The sequence below is a fragment of the Callithrix jacchus genome, chromosome 7 (genome assembly GCF_049354715.1).
Source record: "Callithrix jacchus isolate 240 chromosome 7, calJac240_pri, whole genome shotgun sequence".
In the NCBI taxonomy this organism is placed as follows: Eukaryota; Metazoa; Chordata; class Mammalia; order Primates; family Cebidae; genus Callithrix; species Callithrix jacchus.
This window is the reverse complement of record NC_133508.1, coordinates 157,052,783-157,073,000: the sequence shown is the minus strand read 5'-3', so window position 1 is coordinate 157,073,000 and position 20,218 is coordinate 157,052,783. Positions and strand designations below refer to the sequence as shown.

The 20,218-nt window shown below is 48.2% G+C and overlaps 1 protein-coding gene across 3 annotated transcripts in view; it reads left to right on the top strand.

The window, feature by feature from the left end:
• Positions 1-1,389: 1,389 nt before the first annotated feature.
• TBX15 (T-box transcription factor 15) overlaps positions 1,390-20,218 on the top strand; it is a 114,033-nt gene continuing 95,204 nt past the window's right edge. For 2 of the 3 annotated variants that reach the window (XM_002751295.7, XM_054236703.2), the window contains exon 1: positions 1,390-2,124. In XM_002751295.7, coding sequence (XP_002751341.5) covers positions 1,920-2,124 — 205 coding nt within the window. In that variant the 5' untranslated portion in view covers positions 1,390-1,919. Of the gene's footprint in view, positions 6,066-20,218 lie in introns of all 3 variants that reach the window. The other variant, XM_078333080.1, reaches the window with a different exon arrangement.

The following is a 20,218-nucleotide window of genomic DNA, read 5'->3' as shown; positions in this document are numbered from 1 at the left end:
GCCTTACGAAAAAAAGAAAAAAAAAAAAAAAAAATCTAACACGCTGCGGGCCCCCTAATCTAAACTTTCAGGTTTGGACCCTGCTGAGGGCCTGGCTGTCCGCATGACAAGCCTGCTTGGCCTCTCAGCCTTTCGCCCGCCCCCGGGACCCGACTCTTTCCGGCTTCTTCGCAAAAGGATGGACCCGTCTCAACCAGGGCGCTCAGACTGGAAGATAGCGCTGTGTCTAGGCCGCTGTCCGCGAAATCAGAGACGTTTTTTCAGCTTGGCTAGGACCGACTTCATAGCCGGTTTGAGCTTTCTCTGAGCTCGGGGGTCTCCTGCCGTTCTCCACCAGTAGCGTAACTTGGGAAGGGATGTGGGAATTAAGAATGGCTAGGAGTGTTGGATTTTAAATTCCTTAGAAATCCATGTTGAATACAGTCCTTAGAGATTGAAAAAGGCGGAGGACGGCCAGGGGGAGATCACCTGGCTGGGAGAGCCAGGCTCTCGAGGTAACGGGATTTACAGAGAATGCTGAAAAAGCTCCGTCTCTTCCGTTAAGGTTTCTAGCTGCTCTGGCCTGGCACTTCTCCATAGGTTCTCCGGACCAAGAGCCCGGAATAGACGAAGCGCAGCCCAGCCTTCGGGTCGCAGGGAAAGTGAGTATTTATTTGCAGTGTGCTGGGGGCCCAGCTGGAATATGCCTGAGGGGCTCTCCCCAAACCCTGCGCTCCTCGGTCGGCCTCTTGCTCTCAAGGCGCCTGTGTCTCCTTCTCCACCAGGTAGAGCTGGAAGGAGGAAGCAATCTTGGAATTTTCAGTTACAAGACCCCGGTTAGTAACTGGGCTTTTTTGTTTGTTTGTTTGTTTTCTTTTGCCTTAACCATATTTGCTTAGAAAACGTTCAATAGGGACATTAAAAACCTGTGCGGCGAAATACAGGAGGAATCAGCAGATTCAAACGCACCTGGGGCCGATGCGAGATTATCAGAATCGTTTTTCTGGCGTTTTGGACAGTTTAACATTTTGTCAGACCCCCAAATTCCGGATCTACATCTAAAATGCCTCTGAGCTTGCAGCGTCTATGAGACCCAGCAGATCTGGAAGAAAAACGTATGGATTTGGGATTTGCAGGGGTTTGTAAAGGCTCAGATTAGACTGCGACTTTCAACTGCCCTACCTTCCTCTTGGAGGAACTCTTGGGGGGGACCGGGAAGCCAGGGGTTAAAGAAGGCCCAGGAGCGTCCAGCGGACGACAATCGCGCAGCCTTGGCTCGGGCCTCAGTCTCTCCCTTCCTCTCATTGGTTCGCGTACTCAGAGTTTCTCCTGTTCCCTCCTTGCCATTGGTTGGGGGCTGGCTTTTTCCCCCCTCAGTCTTTTTCTTCCTCCCCCCCCTCCCTCTCCCTCACCCCTCGGACGGGAGCGCACCGCCTGCCCCCTGTTCCTCGGGAAGGGAGGAATTTAGCGGAAAAAAAAGTTTCCCAGAAGTTTGGATCAGAGGGAGGTCGGGAAGGCAGAGAGGAAGAGAAAGAGGGAGGAGAGAAAGGGAGAGGGAGGGGGGAGAGAGAGAGAGAGAGGGAGAGAATAATAATAATAACAAAAAGCAAGATGAAGTTCAGTGGGCACAGCCTGTGAGCGCCTGCCCCGGTGGGTGGGAAGCAGGACTCAGGCGCTCATGCAGCAAGCCGGCGGCTCTCGGGGCGCTAGTTCCTAGCAGCTGGGCCAGCGTAGGGGCGCAGGTCCGATCCGGCAGCGGAGGGCGGAGGAGGACGCAGGGGGAGTGTGCAGAGGACCAGCAAGCCGCCGCCTCCTCCTCAGCTTCGGCCGCCGCGCCGCCGCGTCTCCCGGGCCCGGCCCGGTGGGCGCTCCGAGCTTGAGGGCGCGCGCTGCTCCCTCGGTAGCGGGGGCGAGCGGAGGCCGGGGTGTGGGCGGCTAAAATGAGTGAAAGGAGAAGATCTGCAGTCGCCCTGAGCTCGCGAGCACATGCTTTCTCCGTTGAAGCCCTGATCGGCTCAAATAAAAAGCGGAAACTGCGAGACTGGGAGGAGAAGGGGCTGGACCTGTCCATGGAGGCGCTGAGCCCCGCGGGCCCACTCGGAGACACGGAGGACGCGGCGGCACACGGCCTGGAGCCCCACCCGGGTGAGTGCGTCGGTTGAGACCGCGGGAGGAGGGCGGAGAGGGGACGCCGAAGGGCCAGTCGCCAGTCACCGTGAGGAGCAAGGCCCTGCGGTTGACGCCCTGCCTTGCCCCAACATGGGTTTCTTTTTCTTCGCGCAAATGCACTGAGCCATCCTAAATTCGCTGGAACCAATTTTTGGGGCTGAACTGAGCCTTGGAGTTTTCGTCGCCAACCTTAAGCAAGGAGACCTGTTGGCTCGCATTATCTTTTCTTTTGCAAGCAGGGCGCAGCTTTCAGGGTGTCTGTGGGTGAAGGGCTGCGGGTCACTGGGGTTGGGAGGGGCGCAGGTCGAAGGCCACTGCGGGAGCGGAGATCTGGGACTCGCATCTGAGAACTCGGGAGGACTGGCGCGGCGTTCTCCAATCCGCTACCTCAGTCCCAGTGAATGACCAGTTTGTTTCATTTAGCCTTCAACCTCGTTCTCGCCCTTCTCTCACCAACTTTTCCATGGTGGAACATAATTGTATTTCTACTCCTTTGGCGTTTACGGAAACAAGAATGGAAACAAGATACTCTACTCGCTGGGTCACTCTTCAGGGCCCATACCTCTGTGTATTTAGGGTGTGGGTACGATTGATTTGTGCCTCAGATCTACACGTAACACATGTATATTATGTGCACAAAACATGTAAAAAGTAGGGCGGATGTCATGTGTGTATTTTAACAGAACCCTAGGAGGGGAGAAGCCGACTTTTACGTTTTGTATTAAGTGCCAAGTTTCAACTGTGCAAAAACAGCCCGGGGGAACAGCTGTTGTCAGAAGAATCTTGACTGTGCGCGCGCACACACACACACACACAAAGCTCGAGACTTGGTTTAGCGGTTTCAGAAGCTTTCCAGCCCGGACTTCTAAAACCACGCTCCTGATGAACAGCCAGAACTGGGGAGTGGACCCCGTTCTGCACCCTGGCAAGCCCGGGGAGGGGGCAGCGGCCTGCACTGGGGTAGAGATGGCCTAGGGCTCAGCAGCTTGGGGAATCCCGGCCAACTCAAAGGAGGGACAGCTGTCGCTTACATTTTCTCTTTAGGCAGTGACAGTTCAATTTCCATGCTCCCGAGGCTAATAATAATGCGATTAGCGGGTGACCTGCAGAGACAGGGTTTTATGAATTCTCCGTGTTTTTGCGGCCCGTTACGGTATTTGAGTTTAGTGCTGGGGAATTATTTTTATTAGTCGATGAAAAGAAAATTAAAAGGAGATTTATTTCGTTCATCCAAGCCTTTTCCTGTATTTGAATGCAAGTGCAGGTCCACGCGGACCCCTGCGTGGGCATTCCAGAAAGGGACGCTGGGCTAATGTATGTTTTCCTTCCCTGGCCAGACCCTATTTCCTAACCTCATTTATCTATTGTCAAGATCTCGCGTGGGCCTTCATACAGTTAGAAATTCGTACAGGGGTTATGACACCTTAAAACTTGGAAGGTTCTTTTATTTTGTCTTCCCCACCGTGGAAAAAAACCCGAAGTTGTTTAGCTGCGCGTGGCAAACGTCGTGTCCCGGGGAAGCTTTCTCTTGGGAGGCCCCATTTCGCACGGAGCCGGTCTGGGGCCCTATGTTCAAAAGGGGCAATACGCAGGGGTCATAATTACAGACTCAGATCAGAGTTTGCTCTTTCTGTCATTCTCCTCAGCCTGAGTTCCATTCCGGAGGTGGAAGAGAGAAAAGTTAGGGAATGAGGCAAAAAGAGACCATCCCGGGGCGTGAACGTGGGGAACTAAGCTCTTGAATTCTGTTTACTTGCTCCGGCGGGATGGGGGTGGGGTGGACGATCTAACATAGAAGTAACTTTATGTAACAGAGTTCGGTTGGTCATTTCTCATTACGTTATCGTTTTTTTTTTTTTTTTTTTACAAAAAGATCAAGATTGGTATTTATATTAGAGAAAACGAAATGTATTTGTAGGGCAAGGGTCTAGGAGGAAGAAGCTGAAAGCCCAGCACTGTCTGGCTTTCTGCAGAGCTGGTCTACAGGCGGGACCCGGCCTTTTAGTGGGCCGGGGAAATCCCCTAGTTGGAGCCCCTGCAATGGCTAAGCCTTTCTTAAGGATTTGGTCGTAGGATGAGAAAAGATCTTTTAGAAAACAGAGGGCGCCGTGGCTGGAGACGCTGCGGACCCGGGAGCAGAAGAGGTGGAGCTGCGGGCAGCGGACACAGGCAGTAGCGACAGGCGCGACCAGGGCTTGGGGCTGTTTTTAGGCCTTTCTTTTCTGTAATGCGGCACCCTACGAACACACACAGGGACACATTTAAAGATGCGTGTATGGAGGAGCAGTGCAGGCGACCCTCTTGTGCTCAGGGCAGCGTCTCTTCCGGGTGAGCCTCATTATTGTTTCAGCTCTCTTCTTAGGGCCCAGAAGCCGCTGCGTGGCTCTCCCACCGCCCCCACGCCGACAGCGGCCCGGGAACAGGAAAACAACACAACACTGTTTAGGGGGAAGTGTGAAACACACACGCGCAGGCACGGGCTCCTGCCTGGAGTGCTCTCACCATCTCTCCTAACACTGTGTTTTAGTCTGCTCTACCCGAGCCTCAGAACTCCGCGATCTTTAGACAACCCTGGGGTCCGATTTTAATGTTTGCCTTCCATTCAAAAACGCGGCCTTTTGCTTTTTCACAGCCCGTTTTTCTTTCCGCCTCTGGACAGAGCTGGCTTTGGTTGGCGCCCGAGCACCCGCAGCCTGGGGCACCAACCTGCAGCAGCCGGGGATCAGTCCGGCCTGTGCGCTGTAGCCACTCACTCCACCGAGGACGCAGTATGTATTTCAAGAGCTTCAAAAATTCCACCGAGCCTGGTGGCCCTGAAAACCCCCAAGGCCTCCAGACTTTGGAGAAGGGTCTGCGAGTTACCCTCGCTGTCACACCTACGCCGGCACTCGCAGTCTTCTGGAGAAGCCGCTAGACCGGCCTCGGAGGAGCCTGCTCGCCCCCGCCCTTTCCGAGAGCAGCAGAGGAAATTTTTGAGCCGGGAACGGCTGGAACAGCTGCTCCGGCTGCGGCCTTGCAAGCAGATTTCAGGCGCTCGGCGGCGCCATTTGCGCTCGGCCCTCACCCCGGCTTCTCCCGGAGTCCTCAGCTAGGGCTGGGGCCTTTCCCGCCAAAATCTTCTGCTGAGTGCGGCGAAGTCGGGTCTCCCGCGGAGCGAAATAATTCAAACCTTCTGTGGAGGGATTTCCTCCTCCTGAGACTTCAGGCCGGGCCTCGCAGCAGCTGCGCTCCAGAGGCCTGGGAAGGCGGTGGCGCGCGCGGGTGGGCACCTGGACAGGCACATCCAAGGGCACGCGGGCAGATCCACACCCCGCGTACACGTGCACACGTGGCAGGCTCTCGCATTCTCGCACGCACCCGGCAGCTCTACTTCCAGTGAAATGAGACAGGAAAAGTCCGCGCAGAAACCGCGGCTGCCCCAGGGCACGTTCTTCCTCGGAGTTCTCTAGATCAAGTGCTCGTCTGACTTAATCTGCCAGTTTATGGTTTGTTTGCTGAAAATACAACTCCGAGATTGTAATTCTGACATCACCTCTCTACCCATTTCCAAACCCCAATAGGGAAACAGGGTGAACACGGAGGAAGTGACTCTTCACTGACATTTAAGTAACGGATAAAAAGTGATGAGTTCAAGCCAGCGGGAGAGAATGTGTTTGCGGGAGGCAAGCGCTAGCCAGGCCACAGGCCGGAGCTCGGACCACAGGGACAGGGTGTTCGGCAAAGGAGTAGAGTGAGATGCCCAAGGGTCTGCTCGAGCGGGGACAAGGAACCTTGGTTCGGCTCTGCTGTGCGCGCCCCTACACCGGCGCTGGGCTGGAGGCGCCTGGCTCCGAGGAGTCAAGGTTGAGGCCTGGTGAACCTACTCAAGGCACTCGCCTGTCAGGTTAAAACGGTCTTCCCCGGAGGTCACCCCTTTGGTAAGTGACCTTGTGTGAAAGGAAGCAAGAGGGGAGATAAGGTCCGAGTTTGTCCTGGGCCAGTAAGGATTGTTGTTCGCTCTGGGGATGACCGCCAAGGGCCTTTTTTCGCGCACTGATCCGATGGTACTAAATTAGACGCCCTTTGGGTACGCAGGGCTGCATTCCCTGGCAGTGGCGATGGTTATGAAGATATTCTATGTAAACTCCCGCCCGGCGCGGTGGCACAACAGAAACCGGTAAGCAAAGGAAAGTCATTGTAACCTGTTCCCACCCAAAGAAATGACCGCGGCAAATGGGGAGTTCAGGGAATGGGGAAACGCAGATGCAGAGTTTGGACTGTAATGGGGAGGAAGGTAAAATGTGTTGTGGTTTGTACCTCCAAAGGTCCCTCCCCACCCTGGGCTCCCGCGCTTCAGAAGCCCAGGAATAACAAGTCGGTGTGTGGGTCCTCCCTTTGCTGCCACGAAGTGCTGGGCGACCCTTCACCCGCCTCTGGCGTCCACCTCTGCACCTCAGAGACCCGCTGGGGAAAGCACAAACCTCGTGGGTAGCGAAGGCTTTCTTAGGCAGCTCCGCGCACAGTCTACGGGCGATGCAATTCTGACCAGATTTTTTACACCCAACCCAAGATTATTTCTTACTGAGCAGTATATTTGGGCTCTGAGCTTGCCACTTTGGGTTTCTTGATTTGTATAGGTGAAATTCCCAGAAGGAAAATATCATGGGGACAACTTTTATGCGGGGAAGAAGGGAGAATTAAATTTCTTAAATAGGAGTTCAGACTGAAATGATGGTGACACAAATCCTCTGCCACTTTTCTGACACCTCCCATACCAATGACTTCAAATGGTATAAAAATCTTTTAATTATGAAAGAAAGTTTGTTTAAAATATCTTTTAATATAGACAGCACGTGAGGAGTGAGTGAAGAATGGCATGCAATGCCTAAACTGGGGACCAAAACTAAAAACACTGTGTGTTGTGGTTTGCGTTCCCCATTTACCTGTAAACCTGGGAAACGAGTCCCTCCTCATTAACCCTCATATTAGTCCACAAGGAGAAAGGGATTAGTACATTTTGGCTCACAAGGCCTAAACATTGTGTTCATCCAATCCTCTCTAGGGCAGTCAATGCTATTATCGAGTGAAGTATTTCAGGTCCATCGCAATCGTTCTACTGCCAAAAAAAATGATAAGATGAGAAGACCGCTTTGAGACCCTGATCTTAGACTCTGGTAGAAATTTATTTCTCACACCCGGGAGAAAAACAATGACCTCTTAAATCTGTGAATTCCTTCTCAGAGTGGCTATAATTTTTTGTTTGTTTGTTTGTTTTTTAAAGCTGTGCAAATTCCACAGGAATAGAGGGCAGATTGTCATGTTATATACCGTTCTCCCTTCCAGAAGCAGAACCCCATTCTATTATTATTCGAGGAGTGTAGCTGGTGATTGCTTTCTTACTCTCCAAAGATAAAGTAGTTCAATAGGAGAAAATATTTAAATGCTTTTCCCATCTGAGCTTTATGTTTTGACCTTTTGAGATACTTTTCACGAAAGGGAAAACTAAGGAACTGGTGGAATGTGGAATCTCCTTTCCTTACTCTTTCTCATCCATGCGGTTTATTTTTGCTTTGCTTTTCCTGGTTTCTAGTAAGCCTGGAATTTTATATGTGCATGACTGAGATACTCAGGGGTCAGCACTGGGAACAGCAATTAGCAAATTATAAATTAGCATCCTGTTTACACTTCTTTGGGGAAGGATAATCATTAGTTAATTTAAGTGAGGCCCTTGCTCTAAGTGTCAGGGGTGGAAAATGTGATTTGGTAGGGAGGACCCGCTGTGAAATGGGAAAGGGGGAATTCAAGCCACTAGTGAGGACCAATCAACATTTATTCAGTACCTTTAATGGCTTCACTTTTGGGCCCCATAGCTTGCTGACTGCAAAACTGGTGATGAGCTTTTGATACCAGAGTGAAAACAGGCCTCACCAATGCAATGACTACTTTTCATTTTATACCTTTAATATTAGCTAGTGTTTTATATATTCTATAGATAGCTGTATAAAATGTATGTTATTCACAAATGTATGTGCTTATTCATGTGTGTGAACACCACATATACCACCAGAACACTATATCCACATCAAAATGTCAGTTCTGAATGGTTGTAGAAAAAAATTTGGGACAAAAAACTGCCAGTGTGTTTGTGTGTGTGTGTGTGTGTGTGTGTGTGTGTTGCCAGTTCAACAAATTGGGAATGTATAAAAATTTGGAGGGCCAAAAGCTTTGTCACCCCCAGGCATCATGTGACGATTCGAGCGCATCCCAGATTTGCAACTTTCAGGTAATGAGCATTTTTATTTAACTTGTAAATAAACTCATGACTGTGACCAAAGTCAGAAGTACCAGTCAAGGCCGGGCGCAGTGGCTCACGCCTATAATCCCAGCACTTTGGGAGGCCGAGGCGGGTGGATCACGAGGTCAGGAGTTCAAGACCAGCCTGGCCGACATGGTGAAACCCAGTTTCTACTAAAAATACAAAAACTAGCCGGCGTGGTGGAGGGCACCTTAAATCCCAACTACTTGGAAGGCTGAGGCAGGAGAATCGCTTGAACTCGGGATTTGGAGATTGCAGTGAGCAGAGATTGCACCACTGCACTCCAGCCTGGGCGACAGCAAGACTCTGTCTCAAACAACAACAAAAAGAAGTACCGGTCGGTCAAATACTAGAAATTGAGAATGTACTGATGCCATTTAAAAGAACAGGGAAAGTGGAAATATTTCTAACTCAATTCGGCATTTAATCTTGTAATAATGCCATCTCCATTTTCGATGGGCAGACTGGTGCTTTTAATTCTAAAAAGTGGTTTCGTGTTCTTCCATGTAGAAAGTAAACGGAATAACTAAGAGAAATCTGAATAATAATAATGGCTTATAGAAATAACCAGAGAAACACTGCGATTTGGGGAAATTAAGAAGATAAGAAACGCATGTAAAAACTTCCTATTTGCCTTCTTTTATTTTCTACAATATAGTTGGGAAGGCTCAAATGAGCTGACAGTTTCCAACATGCTGTCATATACCTCAGAGGATTAAAACACAAAAACACAAACCACCCACTACAGAAGACGAGTGGCGTTTCCTTGGAAGGGGAACATGAGAGAGGACATTATTATAGACCCAACCCGGGGCCGGGAGTTTCAGCTCCTAGTTCTCAACTGCATGAACCGATCTTCCTCACCCCTCACCGCTGCGTTCTCTTTGAGCGTCTCACAGTCGGGAGCGCGTGGTTTCGGCCGCGGACAGGGGTCCGGGAAGGGAAGCAGTTAACCCCCTTACTTGCCACTCCGTCCCCCGCCCCCCCAGTTTCCTCCACGCACCTTGAAGGCCTCCAGTTCTCCCCCCCCCCACCCCTCCAGGAATTTCAGATTCCGTTTCGCCGCGGACAGGACTGGGATTGCATCTCTTCCCGTGAACCCATCTCTGGGAAAACAGAGCAGCTCCGTGACCTTCACAAGTCAGAACGGGGCGGTGGCCGCGTCTGCCAGCGCTCGGCCCCTCCGCCCGGCCTCGGCGGCGCCACGGGGCGGGAACGGCGGCGGGGTCAGGCCGGGATTCCTGTTCTCGCGCCCCGGGGTTCCTGTCCGCGCTGGCCCCGCCGCCTCGCCGCGTGCGCCTTGGAAACCCGGGACCCGGGACCTTCGGGGATGGCCACTGTTCTCAGCTCTCATTCGATCCTGCAGAAATGTGGGGACCCTGGGCTAACCGGGAAGGCCCTGGTGAAAGGCTCCCCCCGCCCAAACAAAAAAGTCAGGAACCCGCCAACGACAGACAGAAATGCAAATGGTCCCAAGGGTCTTACACCTCGCGCCCCGAGGGGACTTCCAGCTTTTGCTTTCATCGGGCAGAACAAATTTCCCAGGAATCAAACTGACTTCAAACATTAGCGATTAGAAAACCAAGAATCCGCTGACTTGAAGAACTTTTAATCCCTAACCATTTCCAAATGGGTAATTCTAGGGTCAGCAAATATCGTAGTTCGTCTGTTAAAAAGCAAAGTCGTCCTGTGGGATCGAGACGTGGAGGACCCTTGGGTGCCTAAGAGGCAGGGATGCTCACGCCTAGGAAGCGGGCATTGCCCACCGAGACAGAGAAAAGCAAATGATTGTCCTTCTCGCCGCTCTTGGGGATTAAAAAAACGATGAACCAATTCTTTTATTAAAAAAAAGAAAAAGAAACCAGACAACTGTACAAGCAGAGCGAGAAGTGACTACCAGTAGCTGAAATAACTGTTCTGTAAGACGCCAAGGGGAATGGCTTCCCTTCTGGAGGGAAGTCCTGTCCCGATGCGTCCTTGCTCCAGAGCTTTAATCTCTCCAGGATACAGGGCTCAGAGTTGTAAACCTAGGAATTGGGTGCCTTGGGTGGTTTAGCGCTTCCACTCTTGCTCCTGAAAAATAAATAAATGATTTTCACAGTGGAGAGGGGCAAACATTTGAGGCAGCAAGTGGTTATGAACACAGCGGTGCCTTCCCTGGGTTCAGAGAACTTTTCTCAATTTAGAAGCTCAATTAATAATTTGATTATTTGACATCAAAGGGTGGGAGCTATATGCAGGCCCTATTTAGAAAGAAAGATTTAGTTAGAAAATGAAAGGCATAAACAAGCTGCCAGAGGAATACTGAATTGTGAAATATATCAGAAACTTTTTACTTATTTATGTGGATATATATGTCTTCACCCTCCTGCAAAGCTTTCAACACAGACTCTCATGTTCTGTATTACATGTTTTTAGGGTAGAAAGAGGGCTAGAGGGGCTTCAATTAGGAGTCCTAGATGCTAGTGCTACTTTTTAATTGATGCTGGAACCAGGGATGTGTGTTTTAAAAGAAGACATATTAATGTTGAAAAAAGAAGTTTCAAAGTTGTTTTACAGCCACTGATGAGGCCTCAGTTCCTCGTTTGTGACATGAGGGAGACGAGGCTCGAATGACATCTGAGGCCCTTTCAGCTGCAAGATTCTGTGGCCCTAACTTTGGTTTTGCTTTTTGAAATATTAACATTTTCTCCTAAAGTAGTTTGGCCATCAATTGACCCATTCTTACTTCATTGGAACAAAGCAATTTTATTGCATTTGTAGAAATTAACAGCAATAGCAACAGAAGGCCAAAGAATTAGAAAAAAAAAATAGATTTTTAGAGCTAAAATTAAAAGCTTTCATAAAGTTCTTGAAAAAGTTTTTATATTAATATCACATGTTCAGAAGTCCTGGATCAGTGATTTCCAGTCCTTGTGTATGATGTAACCTATTGTTGCTTGCATGAACGCTGCTGAAAGGGTTCTATAGCAATAGCGAATTTAAAGGAAATGTAAGTTATTTATGCTTTGAACATTTTCTGTGCCATTCCCAGAAATAACTGGAAAAACTCTGCATTTGAAAAACGAGGGTTGAAAAAGCAGCTCCATCACTGGCGAGTTGAACCGGTGGGCCAATAAAAATCAGTTGCCCCTCATTACTATTAGAGCCTGGTGGAAAGCACTAGTAACCATTTTCCATGTCTCGTCTGCTAAGCCGAGATCTTGATCTGGCAGAGACGTGAGAATGCTAAAAGGATGACTTAGTAACAGGCAGAATGCTTGTCAACAAGATAGATCAGAAGACAGCTTAGCATTCAAGGCCTCTATTCATAGCTGCTGAACTTGAGGGCAGGGTCAGACGCAAAACTGTGTCCAGCACACACACCCAGGAGGGTTTCTCATGTTTCTATCTTGTAGGATTTTATTTCTTTACAGACTTCTGCAGCTGGGTTCAAACGGCAGTGATGGCTCCCCACCTTCATCTGTGCAGCCCCTGTGCAGACTTCTGCCATCATGGAGTCTGTGGATTTAGTAGTCGTCCTCTGTCGCTACTACCCTGTAAACTACTGTAGGCCAGTGACATTGTCCTCATTGTTTTTCTATCTCTAGAACCTAGGACAAGTGGCTGTTACGTAGGAAACACTTAATAGATAATAAAACAATCATAATGATACAACAAAAACAACAGCAACAAATAGCAACATTTATTAAACAAGCACTCTGTCCCAGCCTCTGTGCTATTTATACATGTGCATGTATATGTATATATAACAATTATATGTATGTCAAAACACCCACGAAATACTCTATCTTATTTCTATTTGGTGCAATGAATGAATGAATTATCCAGTGTAGTGGTTAAAAGCTCAGATACTTGGGGTAAGACTGGTTCTGTCTGCGCCCTGGTTTTAACACTTGCTAGTTGTATGACCTTGGGAAGTTAGTTAATCATCCTCAACCCTAGGTTCTGCATCTGTGAAACTGAAATAATAAATGTGTCCACTAAAGGGTTGAGAATTACATGATATAGTACACATACAGGAACAAAAGATTTAGCATCATGCCTATTATTCCTATCAATTTAATTGACAGTGATGACTCACCTTGGTGAACAGCTTGGATGAGAAATTGTTGCAAATCGTAATCTGTAGCAGCCATTGCCCCTCTGCCCCTATTCTTTTTTTTTAAATTTTTATTGGATTTTAGGTTTTGGGGTACATGAGCAGAGCATGCAAGACAGTTGCGTAGGTACACACATGGCAGTGTGGTTTGCTTTTCTTCTCCCCTTCACCCACATTTGGCATTTCTCCCCAGGCTATCCCTCCCCACCTCCCCCTCCCACTGGCCCTCCCCTTTTCCCCCCAATAGACCCCAGTGTTTGGTACTCCCCTTTCTGTGTCCATGTGTTCTCATTTTTCATCACCCACCTATGAGTGAGAATATGCGGTGTTTCATTTTCTGTTCTTGTGTCAGTTTGCTGAGGATGATGTTCTCCAGATTCATCCGTGTCCCTACTAACGACACAAACTCATCATTTCTGATTGCTGCATAATATTCCATGGTGTATATGTGCCACATTTTTGTTTGGGACTTGAAGTGGAATCCTCACTTTGTTTATAGCTTCTGGTTAGAAACGGTACAGAATTTGAGTACCTGAGGTGACTAAAGATGAAAGGAATTTTGACAGCTCTCGCTATTGAAGGTTCCACTGAGGCGAAATGCCAACCTGATTGAGCATCTGGGGAAGGAAGGGGTGGGGAGTAGCTGGCTGGCATACAGTAGGGAGAGTAGATGAGCAGAAGCGGGCCTGAGGAGACTCAGCTTTACCAACTCCCCCGGAACTCTGCTTAAAGAAGTCAGGAGGGCCTTTCTGGATGCAGGGAAGTGGAATAACACAAGATGTTTCTCTTTGGTTAGTTTTTCATATTCTTTCTGGAGCCCAGAAATCACCGAAAGATCAGGCTTTACCTGATAGGAAATAGGAGGACTCGTTCTTTGTTTCTAAAGCCATACTCCAGTATACCGTTAGGATTCTGGGCAAAATGAGCCCGTTGTACCAGTTAGTTGAAGCCGCAGTAGAGGATTGGTAGGTGTTGGTTGGATGAATTAAAGCAACAACAACAAAAAGAGTAAAAGAAGAAAGAGTCTAAATTAAAAGAAACCCTTTAGTTAAGCTGAATGTCAGGAAAGAGGAGACTGGAAGTCTTTTTTAAGAGAAACAGCAGAAACCCCAGCCCTGGTTTGCCCAGCGTGGGACTGGACAATCCACATTCGGCGGCCCTGGTTTGCCCAGCGTGGGACTGGACAATCCACATTCGGCGGCCCTGGTTTGCCCAGCGTGGGACTGGACAATCCACATTCGGCGGCCCTGGTTTGCCCAGCGTGGGACTGGACAATCCACATTCGGCGGCCCTGGTTTGCCCAGCGTGGGACTGGACAATCCACATTCGGCGGCCCTGGTTTGCCCAGCGTGGGACTGGACAATCCACATTCGGCGGCCCTGGTTTGCCCAGCGTGGGACTGGACAATCCACATTCGGCGGCCCTGGTTTGCCCAGCGTGGGACTGGACAATCCACATTCGGCGGCCCTGGTTTGCCCAGCGTGGGACTGGACAATCCACATTCGGCGGCCCTGGTTTGCCCAGCGTGGGACTGGACAATCCACATTCGGCGGCCCTGGTTTGCCCAGTTTTCTTCCTTTTGCAAAACAGAAACCTGGATTTGATCATTTACTGTTTGTCTTTAACATTTTTGTTTCACCTTGGCCTTCGTTTACACTATTTTCTGGCAACAGAGAGAGAAGGTGGCTTTCCTAGGAAAGAGGAACAGAGAAGAGAAACTTCCCTCAGCCTCCTTGAAGAAGCCCAGGGCCTTTAAGAAGTGCTGAGGGCGGGACCATCCAGAGGAGAAGGGAGCGGCTCCTTCCTTTTGGAATCCAGTTCTCATTCTGCAGAATAGACCCCGCCCCACGTTTTATCTCCAAGACAGATGTTCCTATACTTCTCCAGTCTTGCTCGGTGTCCCCACCTCTAACCAGCAGCAGCGTTCGTGGATTGAGAGCACACTCTGTACCACATACTGTGTGGATGGTTTTATTCTCATTCTCTCATTACATCTACCCAGTAGGCCTTGGAATTACCTAGGAAGGTAATTCTTTCCCCATTTTACACATGAGGAAACTGAGGCTCAACAGTGTAAATAGCTCACCCACAGATGCACAGCTCCACTATACTTTAAGCACTAGCCAGGATTTAAGCCTAGCCCCGTGTGCTTCCGGAGTAATATCTTTAACTACTAGGTTGTATTGACTGCCGTGTACATGACTCTGAAGAGCTCTAGGGAGAATGTTGAACCTTTGAAGGTGGAAGTTTATGCTCGCGGCTAACGTTGTCACCAAAACAGAAATGGTCAATTGTGACTGAGAGAGAGCTTATTTATCGTTTCCAGGTCATTACTTCCTTGCTTGTCATTATGAGTTCCTCTGCTCCTCAGGTGACTTCTCCATACCTGCTAGGAGAGGTCTCTGTGTAGCAGTGATATAGGGCTGATTTTCTAAGCCGCGGTCTTTGGAATGGCGCATGTGCAGCCTTCCCAGTGTGACCTGCATTTCTTTGACTTGAATGCACAGAAATCTCAGCGTCTGAAGTGTAGCGACTACACAATGAATTTTATCTAAAACCTCTTCACCCTAAATCTCCTCATGCAATGAAGTTCAGGGGAAACTTTAACTGCTCTGTTTTACCCATTCCCTGCTCCCTTCACAACGGGATGGGATCTTACTGGTAATTGATTCAAAATGGAACAGCTTAGAGACATATCAGTTGCAACGAGGGGCAATTCGTGCATTTCTAAGTACTGTTGATTTTTTCAAACTCAGTAATCACAGCTGAAATCCCTTTGCCATGGATTGAATTTACAAAGGAAGAGATTCTGATTTCCACAGTGGCTTCTTTTTAATGCCCTAGGATTAGGAAACTGCCTTGAGGACCCAGGGCAAGTACACCCGCTGTTAGAGTAGAAGCTTTAACTTTAACCTCTGAGTGACTGCTCTGATTCACTTCTTTTGTAACAGCTCTATCTAGAGTAGCCTTGCTTGGTATGGCAGCAGTTATTTGCAGAAGTCTCTCATCTCAGTGAACGCTTACACCGTGTGCTCCTGTGCTCTCCTGATGCTGTAAGTGGATGAGATGCCAGCAGTGAGTTTCAGAGAACTTAACCACAGGTTTCATGCTTCTCTGGCACACCTGTTCACTGTCTTTCCATCACTTTTCTCCACTCCAAGTAACCCTCCTCTCTTAGGAAGTCTGATGTCTCCAGCAGGGATTTGAAGAAAATCCGGCCCCCCACCCCCGTTTCAGTGTGTGGATTTTAGCATTAATGTGTTTCTTGGCTGTTTAGTTGTACAGTCTGTCATATTCCTGTCTGTTGTGCCCAGTGGTTAAACAAATGGCTTTTAGAAGCTAAAAAGAGAAAGATGTAAAGTCCATCTCTGTTTTAAAGCTTTGCTTTCTGCGATTGCCAGCCCCACTACATGCAGGCAACTGATTGATGGGATTTGATACGCTCTTGCAGCCACAGAAGCATATGAATCCCTGGGTCCATTTCCTTTCCCAAGGAACCCATAGAAAGCCAAACTCTTGAAATATAGAGTGTGGCAGAGGATGGGACGAACACTGCAATCTTGGGTGATTTACTGGATTCATCCATAAGATCTATCAAATTAGAAATGTAGATTCTGCAAGGTATGCAACTGGGCAGGCCTTAGTCATTTCATTCCCCCCCGGCCCCCGCCAGTGTTCAGAGCACTAGCTGCATGACCAACGTTAATCCTGGGAACATTAGATCCCATCTGGTACAACTGTGCATGACCCAGATTAGACTGTGACATGACAGAGATTTAAAGCATCTCTGTGATATTCTGACTGGGTGGTAAGTACTGCAGGAGGTGCTTCCTAAAGACACAGGTCAATTTGACTGCTGTAGCGGTGAGCAAAGCCAAGCCTCAGCCAGTGTGTGTGAGTGTGTGTGAGTGTGTGTGTGTGGGTGTCGGTGTGTGTGTACATGTGTGTCTGTAAGGGAGTGTTGGGGGCGGGGCTGAGGGGTGTTATGGAGAACTGGGTGTAACAGCTCCCGAGCCTGCGTGGGTGAACTGGTTCTGGATGTTAACATTTTTTCTTTGGGGCTTGACTGCATTCTTCTTTTTCTTTGCCTGTCTGTTTTCCTGCCCAGATTGCTAGGCCCCCACAGCTGTGTGGCTCATTGCTGGTGAGTGCTGAGAATAAAGAATCTGTTTTATTTCAAGGGCAGTTTTTGGGCATGTGTAGAGGTGTAGACTTTTGAGGGGTTTTTACCCAGCATTATTTTTTCTGAATTCTGAGGGCTTTTTTGCGGGGGTTCATCATCTGGTCAGCTGAGTACTAACCCTATAGTGTATTAGATGGCCTCTGCTGGGAGATGAGTGTGAGTGTGAGTGTTGAAAGCCTGAAAGCAGAGGGCCTTCATATACCAGAAACGGAGAAGGCTGCTTGGTGTGGGACGCTAAGACAGTAGACAGAGGCCAGAGGAGTGGCACTGAACAGCAGGGAAGTGTCAGGGAGACCTGATTTGAGCAGCCATTCTGGCTGTGACTTTTAATGCATGACCTAGGCACTGAGCCTCAGCCGTGTACATGTAAAATAAGAGCAATACTACTGCTGCAGGGTTGTTGTGAGACTTACATGAGATAACAAATCTAAGGTGCTTAGCATAGTGTCTGGTACATACATCATGTCAGTAACACTTATACCAAATTGCCTTTTGCCATCTTAGAATATTCCTGTCATATTTGGTGCAAAATTAGGGAGTGCTTAATGTTATCTGTCTACCTTGCTCATAATTATACTTTTCAGACATTGAGGCAACTGAGACACTCTTTAGTGTTCTTATGAGAGACCATTTGGCTGGGAGCAGTGGCTCACACCTGTAATCCCAGCACTTTGGGAGGCAGAGGCGGGTAGATCACCTGAGGTCAAGAGTTCAAGACCAGCCTTGCCAACATGGTGAAACCTTGTCTTTACTAAAAATACAAAAATTAGCCTGGCATGGTAGTGGGAACCCATAATCCCAGCTACTTGGGAGGCTGAGAGAAAAGAATCACTTGAACCAGGAGGCAGAGGTTGCAGTGAGCCAAGATTTGCCACTGCACTCCAGCCTTGGCAGCAAGAGTGAGACTCCATCAAAAAAAAAAAAGGAAAGAAAGAAAGGAAAAGAAACCATTTGGAGAGTGTTGGCACAAGAGGGTCCCACACGACCCTCCCTGGCTACTCTCCACTGCTGCCCTATTCATAGCACCTCTCCACACAGGCTTTTTCTCCTCTCCGTGCCATTGTTTCTGCTGTCTGGAGCACCATTCCTTCTGCTTTTCCCCCTAAAATTCTTTCCAAAGAAAGTTTGTTCTATGTTTACAAGACCTATCATGAGCACCAAATATGACAGGAATATTCTAAGATGGAAAAGGGCAATTTGATATAAATGTTGACGTGATGTATAAATTCAAACAAGCAAGGGCTTCAGAACATTACATATGTCCATTCTGTGGTTTTCTGGCCACAAAGGAGCCCCAGTTAGCTGTTCTGCAACTCTCGAAGGCCTAGCCAAGATTGACTAATACAAGGGTCCACCTTTGGCCATTATCAGCTCCTCTCGGGAGGAGGTCTTCCCCGGAGTAATCTGACTCGATCATTAATCAAGGCTCCTGTCCTGCCTTTATCAGCAGAGAATACCTGCAGGCTTCACACTATGGACAGGACAGTCGTTTGATTTTAACCTGTTGTTTTCTTGGCAGGTTGCACACCTGTTCTATTCCTTTTGCCTTATTAGACTGGCATTAACCCTTAGGCTCTTGGGCAATTGATGCCTATACCCAAGGGATTGTTGGCTTCGGCCATCTCTGTTATTCTGTGGCCATCTTTGTGCATATGTAAGTACATATACACACTCATACCAAGATTTTGGTTGATATTTTCTACATTTTAGCATTGGTCACAGAAGAATGGATAAAACAGAAGCCTGTAAAAATTAATATTTTATACCTTTCTTATGACATGCAACATATATTTCCGTGAACTATAACATTGTGGAGGAAATATTCATTTTACTAGCCCCAACTAGACTGAAAAACCCTGGAGAGCACTGTGTCTTACTCATCGTTGAATTCCTGTTGGCTCTCAGTTAACATTTTTAAAATGGAATTGGTGGTTGTCAGACTTTAGTGATGGGTTTTTTGACTGCTGTGGCTGCTTCACGGATGACGTGGCTTCAAGATGACCCTGAAGTCCAGCATGAGGGGCCTGCTAGTCACCTGCTGGTGTGAACCTGGAACATGTCAGTTGATCTCTATATTCTGGAATCTCTATAATATGAATAAGACCCCTGGACTTAAAAGAAGAAAGAAAGGGGCCGGGCATGGTGGCTCACGCCTGTAATCCCAGCACTTTGGGAGGCCGAGGTGGGTGGATCATGAGGTCAAGAGATCGAGACCATCCTGGTCAACATGGTGAAACCCAGTCTCTACTAAAAATACAAAAATTAGCTGGGCACGGTGGTGCATGCCTGTAATCCCAGCTACTCAGGAGGCTGAGGCAGGAGAATTGCCTGAACCCAGGAGGCGGAGGTTGCGGTGAGCGGAGATCGCGCCGTCGCGCTCCAGCCTGGGTAACAAGAGCGAAACTCCGTCTCAAAAAAAATAAATAAAAATAAATAAATAAAAATAAAAAAAAAGAAGAAAGAAAGGACATTTAAGATTTTCGTAGACAGAAATTGTTGAAGGCTCATGGAGTCTCTTTAGGAGCTTTTGCCCGATGAGGCGTTAGCATTTAGAAACAATTCGTTTGTGGGAACCTCTCTGCCTTCTCTTTTCCTATTTGTTTCAGGATTATGACCACAGCAGCCTCTGTTTTCCGCACAGCAAGGGAGAAAAAGAAATAGAATAAAAGTCAATCTGAAAATATCTGGTGTTAAACAGAAGTGCAAAAAATATCTCTAAATGAAAGACAGATTGCATGTGTGCCTGAGAGAGCAGAACGGGGTTAAGCTGAAGCAGAATGACAGAAATTTTTCTGGCTTTTTCTTTCCAAGAGCAGTGTGGAATATGTGCATGAACTGACAGGAGATCCCAGCTCAGGGCTCAGCCCCATGGTACCAGAGAAGGCAGATTGTCAGGAGAAGGAAGGAGAAAAACCCTCTCAAACACAAGGTAATCAGTGAGCACAGTGGAGGGCTGAGAAATGTAAGGCAGCTCTGTGAGAATGCATTAAAAAACTGCACGGTCAAAAGAGTCAGCAGCAGATATCCACAGAGTGCCAGGTGCTTTTTGGTCCTGTTGAATTACATGTAAAATTCTCAGTACTGTTTGATTCTGACACAGATGGTCAAGGAGAAAAACAGCCTCGATTTGCTATTTCCTTTCTTCTTTTATGCCTTAAGACCTGCCTTCCTGCTGCTGCTTGGAAAGAGATGTCTGACTACTATGGCAGTTGCTTTTCACGACTTGCAAGAGGGTTTCTCTTTAACCCAGATCTTGTTAACAATCCATTGGTTTAGAAGATAAAGGTCTTCTTGATTCAGTGTGAACTCTCAGCTAGTGTGGCCACAGTGGCAGTGGACTGCTAGGGCTGACCCAGTGTCACTGTGGGTTCTGCGGGGTTGGTAGCTTCCAAGCCATTGTTATATTCTAAATCCTGCAGAGTGGAGGCAGGCATGGAGGGCCAAACTTATACAAGGGGACTGTATTAGTCCATTCTCACACTGCTATAAA